Below are 12,214 nucleotides of genomic sequence, written 5' to 3'. Positions count from 1 at the left end.
TATAGTGTGGTCCACGTTATAATGGCAGTGTGAGATTAGCAATGGTATTGCTATCCTTGTCTATCATTCAACAAAGCGGATAGCGCTCTCTTTCTCGCTTTACTTTGTTGCCAGATCGTCTTTTTACAATGTAGAATTAATAATTAATTAACAAAATATTTCATCTTAATTATGTAAATTCATGATGAAATTATTAAAAAATATAATTGATTATTTTAAACGAGAATGAACAGTTAATATTACATTAATAAACCTGTATCAGCTACCGTCTACGTCTATAGAAGGCATTGACAAGACAGAGGATCGGCAACACTGTTCTTCAATCGTTCGCCACTGCCATTATAACGTGGGCCTCACTATAGAATGTAACAGTACATTCTATAATATCTGGTACAGTAATACTATAGTTCCATAAAGAAAAACCCAAGAGACCAGAGATGGGTGAAACTCCAGGCACAAATGTGGGTCAAGAGGCTGAGTAGAGGGTGGCCGGGCGCCCTAGAGGCGACTTGGCCACCCCTTCCTCAGCGGTAGGACCTTCAAAGTAGGCCAGGAGTGGAACTCACATAGGTCACGAGGACTAATCAGTCTGAAGAGACTGCCAAGCATATCACACTGGATTGCAACAAGCAACCGGGTGATGAATGGGATGTTAGCATGGGGAAAACTCCTGGTTCATGTAAATAACACAGGTATTGGTTTGCCTAACTAACATACTACTTGGGAACACAATAAGCTTCGGTTGACGTGTGGGGTTCATTTAACTTTTGGATCCTTGAATCCGTCCCTTAAAAAACAATAAACACTAGTTCCCAAGAATTTTAGTAAATTAGCCCAATACATCGGACCAAACACAAATTAAGGTTTTATCAATTTTATTTTATTGTTTTAATCGGTCCATTTGGGTACTAGTAAGGGGAATCTATGGTTTCCCACCAAAATTTCTGAAGGCATAACTTTTGACAGCTTGAAAACCAGGAGTTTTTCGTACATTCTTCATTTTGTTTTCTTCACGATATCTCCAAAACCAATTGATCAATCAATATTTTTATTCTATACTTTTTTTGAAGAGCATTGAAGCATCTTGAAGGCATTGACAAGACAGAGTATCGGCAACGTTGTTCTCCTATCTTTCCCCACTGCCATTATAACGTGTACCTCACTATAGTAATGTGATTGGTGACATACCTGTTTGAGGAATTGTGACTTGGCACAGCTGGGATCGCCAACAATACAACAGTTGATGTCACCGCGGAGTGTTGTTCCTTCCCCTGTCACTTTCGGCACACCACCGAACAACATCAGAGTCACTCCTGTAAATTAACAACAAAACAATTGCTCAATCACCAACTGAATATTCACAAAATCAACTTGAAACACGACAAACTAACAATTCAATTACTTGTGGTTCTGTAGACCTCACGCAGTTTACTCATCCACAAGTATCTGATGTCACCTGTTTGAAATGTTAACAAACTCAGTTCACGTTTGAATTTGTATTCCATATGATAATTCATCCAGTTCCGTGATAATCTTCCCATCAGATAAACATATTTCTTAAATATTTGAAAATTAATTTTTTTTTCAATCAAAAATATTATAATTAAATAAATATTATAATATTATAATTTCTATATATTATAATATTATAGTATATTTAATATATTTATTATATATATTTAATATATTATAATATTATAATTTCTTCAGCATTAATTGATTCATTTAATTATTAATCACCTATTAAATTTGTTTTTCCAAATGTGAGAATATTGATACAGATGGGCACGCATAATAATACCATGAATGAAAAACAAAATATTGTAACCATAGACATTGTTTCTCCAGTCATCTGTGTAATGAATTCAATGAATAATCTATGATTTGTAATAATTCTATAGTCTAATAAATCCTATCTTCAGATTAGATGATATATATAGTGATATCAGAGTATGGAGGAACTCCTTTTCTTTTCATATTATCCTTAAAATGCAAAATTTCAAAAAACCTTGTGTATACATCGACGCGCAGTTGAAAAAGGAATATTCCTGCCAAATCTCATCGAATTCTATCAACGCGTTTGGCCGTTACATACATATAGACAGACAAACGAAAATCCGAGTTAAAACATAGACCTCACTAAGTTCGGCTAATCATCTATTTGGTTTTTAAACCTTTGCACGTTGGCTGCTCAATAAAATATATGGAATGTCTCTTAAAGTGAGGCCCACGTTATAATAGCAGTGCAGAAAGATAGGGGAACAGTGTCGCTGATTCTTTGCCTTGCCACTGCCTTCATATGCTAAGCTTTTGAACCTCTGCACGTTGGCTACTGAATACAAAATATAGAATATCTCTTATAGTGAGGTCAACGTTATAATGGCAGTGTAGCATTGACAATACTGTTGCTGTCCTTTTCTATCATACAACAAAACAGATAGCGCTATCTCTCTCTAGCTTTGCAATATTGTCTGGTTTCCACAATATTTTATTTCTACTTTTGACAGTGACTGTACAAAAGTAGACAAACAATCTCAGCCGCCATTTTTTCTTCATTCTATCAAAATACTTGGTACACAAGTCGTATAATTGACTTAAAATGTATTTTTGAAACAATTAAATAATTTTAGACATTACCGTATGAGAATCACAAATTAAAATACATGAAATGACATTTTAAAAGTTGATAACTAACCATCCTAGACTTCATCCATGCTTCAGTTAGCCTACACGTATGGGTTGGACCTACTCGTACCTGTATAAATAATATTGAAAGGTTATTTCAGAATTATTTCCATTGAAATAATTCTGAAATAATACTTATTTTTAATAGGATTTCTATTATTTTTAGAAGAAATTAGAATAGAATACCTACACAATAACTTAATTTCTGTCGTTTTGAAATTCAGATTGGTGTATCACAGCTTTTTAAATTAGTCGCCATTTCAGGTTTGTATAACAATAAAATCTGATCTCAGTTATGGAACCAAATTTTTGAATCAAATCATGAAAAAAATATATTCTTGATTAATTTGACATTAAATTGATTATTTTATCAAGGAAATGATAATTATTATTAGATCAAATTTAATGGGATGAATTGAGTAACAGCTGTGTACACTCAATGGCAAAATGGAGAGACTTGGCAACGTTTTTCTCCTATCTTTCTTCACTGCCATTATAACGTGGACCTCACTATAGGAGAACAGCGTTCCACTGCCTTCTAAAGAGGAAAAGAGGATAGATGATACCAACTGTTCATTCTTGAGATAATCAATTGTAATTTATTCTTCAAGAAAATAAATTTTCCAATTATTTCTTAATTTTCATAATTGAGAAATTTTATGGCAACCTTGTAGAGCTCGAAAAGGATAGCGTTATCTGCTTTGTCGAATGATAGACAAGGATAGCAACACCAATGTTAATTAAATATTGTCATTATAACGTGGACCTCACTAGTTCTTTTTTGTAAAGCTATGTGACGCTGGTAGTCTCTCATACTGCGCTCTCACTCTCACCAGGCCAAAACACAGTTGACGGATCTCAAATGATGTCGAACTGACAATAGTTGACAGTAATCGGCTTGATATAACAATTGAAAATTTTCAACATGAACGCCTTATACCAAGGGATATCTTCTTATGCTATCTCTATGATAAAGACAGGTTTAGTTACCTTTCTTGACCTGATCGTTGCCATGTATGGAAGGGAAAAGACTGTTGATAAGGTTGTTGTAGAGATTTTTGTCGCGGTTCATCTCGAATATCTTTGACCATTCGGCATCGCTCATGTTATGACGCATCACCTCTGGCGTCACATTGGTTAGCAACATTTCCACACCCATGCCTCCGAACTACAATCCAAACAAATAAAATGCAATATTAAATTAATACACCACATAAAATAAATTTAAATACACCACAAATAATTGTACAGGATTGTGCAGAGGAAACGCATGTTTTTCGAACAGCCAGTACTCGTCAACGGGAGAGGGTATTGCCCTGGAACGAATGTTGGCAGACGACCCATACCATAGAGAAACAATAGCATAAGTAGATATCCCATGGTATAGGTTGTTTATGTCGCAACTTTTACTGTTATCTCAAGCTGATAGTCCACGTAATTCTTTCCTGTGAAGCTGGTAATCTCTCATATTGTGCTGTTCATACACTCTTACCCGGTCAAAACAGTAAAATTCGACAATAATCGGCTTGAGATAACAGTAAACATTGCGACATAAACGCCCTATAGCATGGGATATCTACTTACGCTATTGTTTCCCTATGCCCATACTTTGCCATTTCAGTTGCTATGAGCGTTGGAACGTACAACATCGTGTGTTCGCTGTTAAGCAGTTTTTTTAGAAACAATGAATCTGTAGTCACAGTGCAATGCTTTTCCGTCAATATTTTAGAGGCGAGGTGCAATTCCCGATCGAAATACTGTACTCCGATGGGTTGCAGCGTTTAGGAGTACTAGTTCTGTGATGAAAAAGAAACCACCTGGTCTTCCCCGTTCCCCGGAAAGTATAGACCGAGTCAGAACGGCAGTTGTTACTAGTCCTAGACGATCGACTCGACGACACTGACTCGGTCTACATTTTCAGGAGTACCAACTGAACGGGAAAGACCGTTCAATGAACTGCTATTCTCAAACTTAACCTCACTTTGGACTATTTATGTGCCAAAATCAAGGAATTGAAGAAGTTTTGGGCAATTGCCTGTTTCTCTTTCCAAATATCGTGTTTGTGACTGTTCTAATAAATAAATAAATAAATAAATTGTAATTTTCAGCAACTCTGTCAACACGAATACTTATTTTTGTAAGGAATCTTCATTTCTCTGAATTATCACCAAGTCATCCGCATACATAATTGAATTCACAAAACTGGATTCACATAATGGAATTTTCATTTAATAATAATTAAAATCTAATTTGCAACTCACCCTGGGATTTGTAGGCGTGACACTGCACGCCAAGAAGGCCATCCTATACTTCAGGTCCCTGACTCCGAGTGCCTTGAGGCCCCTTATGCCTTCATTGTTGCCGTCACCCGTCTTATGGTGGGCTCCGCTCTCGGCCCGGGCACCCGGCAGTGACAGGGCACTCACGTCCGGCACCACTATCACTGTGCCTGTGAAGTCGAACCTATCTCCGGCCTGGACAGACTCCACTATCTCTTCGCGGAGGATTATCTCCACACTGCAAATAGATAACCAACGAATTATACTCTTGGGGCCGTTTGCAGTCAAATCTTAAACTCGATTCAATCAGCTATAGTGGCTTAAACTCAAAATGAAACACATTCTAACAAACTGGACTAGATACGGATTTAATCCAGTTTAAAATGAAATTTAGTTTAAACTTTCATTGTGCAAATGGCCCTTAATAATATGAAGAAGGAGAGATCATTTCAGGAATGAAGATATTAGGAAAGAATTGAATATCTGCAGCATGAATGAAAGAGTTACTGAGAATCTGCATCAATGGAGGGAGCATGTTCAAGGAATGTCAGCTGAGAAAATACCATTTAAAGTCTATGATTATCAGACAGTAGACAAAAGAGATGTTGGCAGACCATGCAATTGGTGACAATAATAGTTTTTTTTATGTTTATTTGAAGGAAGAAGAAGAAGATTATATGAAGAATAAGAGAGGACCCCCACACACTTCGAACATCAGCAATTGCACTTAGTTTATCGGCTGCAGAATACGCAGCTCCAGTATGGTCCGCTTCTGCTCATACAAATAAAAGTTGACACAGCGGTGAATGAGACTGCAAGAATCATTACTGGATGCTTGAAACCTACTCCAATTGATAAAGTGTACCCTCTAGCAGGAATAGCACCTCCCGCTATAAGGAGAAAAGTGGCTGGTGATGTGGAAAGATCTAAGCAGGAAACTGACCCTCGTCACCCTCTTCACTACCATCAGATACAAGCAAAACGCCTCAAGTCAAGGAAGAGCTTCATGGCTAGGACCCATCTACTGCAGACAACTCCTACAGCAGCCCGTCTTGAACTATGGAAAGAGAAGGCCCATGTCACGGTATCTGAGACATTACCGACTGGAGGAAACCTTACATACAGTGTATGGAAATCACTAAACCGACTGCGGGTGGGAGTAGCAAACTGCAAATCAAACATGATGAAGTGGGGGTACCTGGAAGGAAATATGGACCTAAACTGCAGATGCGGAGAAATCCAAGACCAAAAACATCTATACTGCTGCCCTCTCATGGACCAACCCTGCACTAATGAAGACCTAACTTTAGCATCTGACAATGCCGTGGCGGCAGCTATTTTTTGGAAGTGTTGACCGGACTCGGAAAGTAAGAAAGTAAGTATAAGAGAGGAGAAAAAGTCGAAGACTGGAGAAGAAGTGAAAGAAGAGGGTGATAGGAGAGGAGCAGAGAACAAGTGGACGTGAAGAAGAAGAAGAGGGAAGAAGAAGGCAACAGGAGGAGTAGAAGACAGAAGAAGGAGGAGAAGAAGGCAGGAGGACAAGAAGAGTGGAAGAAGAAGATAAGGAGTAGTAGAATTAGAAGACAGGAGGAAAAGAACAAGTGGAGGAAGTCTGAAGAAGATAGGAGCAGGAGAAGAAGATTGATTGATTGATTGAGTACTTTATTTATGTAGATTACAATATATACTGTCTTATACACTTATATACAATAGCTTACAATACAGCAAAATTATAGATGAATTTACATGATATAGACTAAGAAAATAATTATTGAACTGTATATGATATGAAAAAGCAATTTGTAATATAATAACTATAGATAATAATTATATTGTTATGCATCTACATAAATTGGCGGAGCTTTGGACATATCAATGTCCATTCTTCGGAAAGAATATTAAAAATATCCTCCCCACTAACTCTCTACCAAAACGTTAATTTCATTATTTAAACTAAGGATTTATTTATTAATGGAAATATTGTAAAAGTTTTAATCAATATGAATATTTAAGAGAAAAAAAACAGAAAATTGATAAAGTAAAATAATTATATAATGAATTATAAAATGAAGTAGGCTGAAAGTAGATCAGGGTAATCAACTTTCAGTAATATACAGCAGTATGCAGTGGATAATTGAAATAACATGAGTTTATATAATATATATATAAAATTCGTTCTATAACAGGTTTAAAGCCTTGTATTTGTGGGATGGGTGGGGGATGGTTGTCATGTGATCGTTCTAGGGCCGGACAGTTTCAGTCATTTGTTCCAAAAGATGTTTTTTTAAAGTCAGGATGAAGCTCGCTCGGCTCTCGATGGACCTGATAGAAACAGGAAGTGCATTCCATGTACGACAGGCACTGACTAAGAAGGATTTTGTGAAAATAATAGTTCGATGATTGGGTATCCTTAAAGTACTTTCTCCGGTTCTAGTATGTGAAGCATCTATCCTCCTACCTTCAGAGACAAATTTGAAATCATCTTTAAAATAGTTCGGATTACCGTATTTCAAGATATCTCTAACAAGCTTGACTATTCGAAAAAGCCTTTGATTGGGAAGCTTCAATGTTGAACTAGCAATGTGGGCTGGGGTGATATGATCATGGCGTGGAGAGAGTAGACGAAACGTAGACAATAATTTTGGCAACGCTGTAGTTTATCATTCAGAGTGACTTGCATATCGTTAAGAACAGAATTACAATACATTAAATGTGGGAAGATGAGAGATTGAACCAATAATAATTTAATGTTTCTAGGGAGAATATCGTGCATTTTCTTCAATGCATGCATGGCTGAAGAAGAAGACAGAAAAAGGAGAAGGAGAAAAAAAGAAAAATAACACAGGACGAAAAGAATAAGAAGAAATACAGGAAGAGGACGAGAAGGTGGTGGGGAAAAGTATATTTATCACAGCATCAATTTCAACTTCGAATTCTGTAATTTGATGACAAGTATTTAAAAAAAAATGAATTTTTGGGCTAGTTGAAAATCCTTTCTATAGTATTGAGGAGTTCTTTGAAAATACAGATGTAATTTTTTTAGGTTTGTGTAAGAAGACCTGTACCACTTTTCCAATTTATTATTTTATATTATCATGTACACAGATTTAAATGTGTAATGTTCTATCTTTGCCCTATGTTGACGTTCTCGATACATGTATTTGTTAATGGCAAAAAAATATTTGATTTATCTAAATAAGCATTATTATTAAATAATACTAGACAGAATAGGACACTGACCTTCTAGGAATACATCCACGAGGAGTTCGGCCTGAGTCTCTTGGATTCTGACTTTCTGGAAGTCAACGAACGTCGACTTGTCAATGTCCAGCATAAACCTGCGTCTATTACTGCACACTGGATTTCTGCATATAGTCGGCTGAGTGAACTGCAATTGAAACAAGTGAAATTTATAAGTATAATAGAAAAAAAAACCGACAAATACCGTACAAAACTAACAAATACCGTAACAAAATTGGACACAAAACTCTCGATTTGAAGGTGTAGTAAGGTCCACGTTAAAAAGGCAGTGGGTAGAGATGGGATAACAGTGTTGCCGAATTTCGCCACTGCCTTCTATAGAGGATAGCTGATACAGGTACCGATGTCATATAAACGGTTAATCCTTGTTAAATAATCAATTAATTTTATTCACCAAGAAAATATATTTTTCAATGATTCACAAATGAATTTTCAAAATTGAGATTAGATCAATTATTTTTCTACATTATTAAAGAACGATGCCAACGTTGCAGTGCTATAAAAGGATAGCGCTATCTGCTTTGTCGAATGGTAGACAAGGATAGCAACACCAATGTTAATCAAGTACTGCCATTATAACGTGGACCTCACTAAGTAGTAGCTGGATCCCCACATATCAGTATGAGAATATCATTCCCATAAGTTCTAACTAAACTATTCATACCCCGGCTGTGCTGAGTGGGAACAGTCCAATGAGATCTCATGGAAATTATTTTCACCGTGCCGGTCACTTTCACTGTCACTGGTTTGTGTTTGTTTAGTGATTAAGGCTGTGCAAAGGCTAAAAATAAACTTTCTACTCGTGATATTTTTCAAAGTTTTTCGATTTGTATATCATCAAGCTATCAAAATTAAAAATTTTCTCAGGAAATGGTGTAATAACCGAAACCGGTCTTTCTAAGTATCAATAAATCTGTGGTGTTTGACAATTTCTTAGTCTTTTTCATTCAATTGGCTTTTGAGATTTGAGCGCCTGTAGTTTGAATTTTTGGGACAGAGCATTTCAAATTCGGTAAAATATAAATCCATGAGATTTAGAGGATAGATTCTTCATGGTATTGTTGATCTAGTAAAACAAAATTTTTCTGAAAATATCGATTTTTGAAAAAGTTATTGAATTTACCAAAAATAACCGAAAATAGCTCAACTAAAATTTATTTTTGGTTATTTTTAGTAAATTGAATAACTATCTTGAAATTAAAAAAGTGTAGAAATGTATAATTGATTGTACAGTACCTGTATAACTAATCATATGGGCTTTCATATGGAGCCAATTCCAATATCCTAATACCTAAGATACAGCGTATCTAAGATCCTTCTATGATCACCTTCTTGACGACTCTAAACCTAGCTCCGCAGTGCAGGCTGGATGCTTGTCTGACTCGGACTAGGCGCTGAGACAGCAAATAATAGCAGCGTTGGTGGGAATGCGAGCGGCCGCAGTAACATCTTCCACCCAGCAATGGTCGGCGTAGTTCCGCCTAGCGGACAGACGAAAGATCAAACCAGTCGGTTATTTGATCCCTCCAGCCAGGCTCAGCCAAGCAGCCGAGACATAGAACAATGGAGTGACGGTCTAATTCGCGTTCATCAGCAGTTTTCTTTCTCACGATTATTTTGATTTTTGTGTGTCAATAATAGCTCCAGTCACCAGTAAAAAGTTTCCAGAAACGTGGTGTACTACTGGTAATCCCGTCCTGTCTCCAAACCTATGGATTGGGGTACAGTTAAGATTTAATTCACGAAAACGTCGACAACCCCAAAAGTAAGTCTTTAATTTGCACTAACCTTGGAACTGGCGAGGAAGTGGACTGTATCTCGTGTGTAGAAGTTACTGCTGACGATATCCTGTCTTTATGCGTAGGCCTATATGATATTGCACATATATCACGAAACGAAACGAGGTAATTACGTTCAACTCGAACGCCACGGAAACAGGAGACACGGAACGAAAAAGATGTTGACTTCTCGACAACGCTTCTTGAAGTGCTGGGTGGAAAGATAAACGGGAAGGATGAAGGAGGGGTGAGGGAGAGAGGTTATCTTGCCTCTTTGGGAGAGGGGAAGGGGAGGAAAGCGCAAACTAATCAGCCCACAATCAAGGCTGCCGATCCTCCGTGAATCCACCATCTCCGCCCGCCTTGGAATGCCCCATTTCCAAGAACATAAACTCAAAAAAAAATAAAATTTAAAAGTAAAAGAAAAACAAAACAACATGCACTGAACGGTAGGAAAGGAAAAACGAAGGGAAAAGGAATAGGAAAGGAAAACTAGGGGTGTGGGTTAAACTAATAGGGAAGTATGGGGGCAAGTTTCCTAACTGGCCTAACATACTCACCAGAGTTAGTTTTCACGTGAGCTGAGCGCACAACACCCTTAGCATCACTTATGATTTGGGTGACTCTACCTAACGGGTATGATAAGGGTGATGAATTGTCCTCTTTAATCCATACTAACTGCCCTACCTGAAGGTTTGTGTCACTCTCAAACCACTTATTCTTCTGTTGAAGAGTGTGGAGGTATTCACTCTCCCACCTCTTCCACAATCTCTGAGTGAAGCGATTAACCTTTTCCCAACGAGACAGTCTGTGCTCGTTGACATCACTCACGTCAATTTCAGGAACCGCCAACAGAGGGCGATGAACAAGGAAATGTCCGGGAGTCAGCGCCTCGTAGTCATCAGGAGATGAAGAGAGCGCATACAACGGTCTCGAATTGAGTATCGCCTCAATTTTCACCAACAGAGTGGAAAGCTCAACAATAGTTAGGACCGAATTTCCCACTTCACGAAACAAATGGAATTTCACATTTTTAATATTAGACTCACAGATTCCATTCATGAAAGGAGCATGTGGAATATTAAAACGAAATTGGATGCTTTTAGATGACATCGCATCACAGACGTTGGATTGATTTTCTGATGATCTGAGAAATTCAAAAATTTCCTTCAATTGTCGCGCAGCACCTTTGAAGTTCGTCCCTTGATCACAGAATATTTCTTTAGGCAATCCACGCCTAGAAACAAAACGATGGAGAGTGTTAATAAACTCTTCGGATGAAAGACTTGTAAGCACCTCAATGTGACAAGCTTTTGTTGCCAGACAGACAAACAGTGCAAAGTATGCCTTGTACGTACGAGCTTTGGGCCGAATACTCTCTTTGACAGTGAAAGGACCAGCTAGATCGACCGCAGCCTTCAGAAAGGGAGCACTGGGAACAACACGAGAGCTGGGAAGATCACCCATGACGGGAGCAACAGGAGTTGCATTGAATAAGCGGCAACGAGTACAATTGAAAATCACATTTCTGATAACACTGTGTGCTCCAACAATCCAAAAATAACGCTGAATAAGAGCACGCACTATTCTTGGTCCAGCATGAAGATGAAAAATATGATAATACTCAATGAGGAGTTTAGTAAAATGACTATCTTTATGTATCAAACAAGGATGCTTGGCTTCATATCCTAAAGCACTATTTACCAATCTGCCACCAACACGAATCACACCATCACAATCCAAGAATACAGACAATTTTTGGAAACTCTTATCACAAGGTTTACCCTCTTTCAATAGGTCGAGTTCACGATTGAAATGACACTTTTGAACAATTTTAACACAATAAATTTGTGCACATTTCAACTCTTGAACACTAAGTGCGCCTGATTTACGACAGACACCACTAATTGATGCTTTACAGTTATTCACGAAACGTAAAACATAAGCACAGGAACGTAACAATCTCATGTATGAGGAGAAACGTGTTATCTGAATAACAGCAGTCTCTTCAGTGATATTCAAAACAACACCTTTATTTTGTTTCACATCAGGCAGAATTTCAGTAGCAGGGTAAGTCATAGATGACAACGGCCAACATGACAACGAATTAGAACACCACGTTGGAGCATTGAACCAATCTTGCGAATTGCACAAGTTTTGGGGAGAAACGCCTCTTGATCCAACGTCGGCAATATTGAAATCAGTAGCAAT

The 12,214-nt window shown here is 37.5% G+C and overlaps 1 protein-coding gene across 1 annotated transcript in view; it reads right to left on the bottom strand.

Moving 5' to 3' along the window:
* Positions 1 to 12,214, bottom strand: part of LOC111046575 (DNA replication licensing factor Mcm6-like) — a 36,581-nt gene that overhangs the window by 17,003 nt on the left and 7,364 nt on the right. The window contains 5 exon segments of the mRNA XM_039436511.1: positions 1,189 to 1,313; positions 3,676 to 3,853; positions 4,947 to 5,202; positions 8,205 to 8,229; positions 8,232 to 8,352. Coding sequence (XP_039292445.1) covers positions 1,189 to 1,313; positions 3,676 to 3,853; positions 4,947 to 5,202; positions 8,205 to 8,229; positions 8,232 to 8,352 — 705 coding nt within the window.

This window comes from Nilaparvata lugens, chromosome 10, assembly GCF_014356525.2.
Source record: "Nilaparvata lugens isolate BPH chromosome 10, ASM1435652v1, whole genome shotgun sequence".
In the NCBI taxonomy this organism is placed as follows: Eukaryota; Metazoa; Arthropoda; class Insecta; order Hemiptera; family Delphacidae; genus Nilaparvata; species Nilaparvata lugens.
This window is presented reverse-complemented; position numbering and strand designations above follow the sequence as displayed.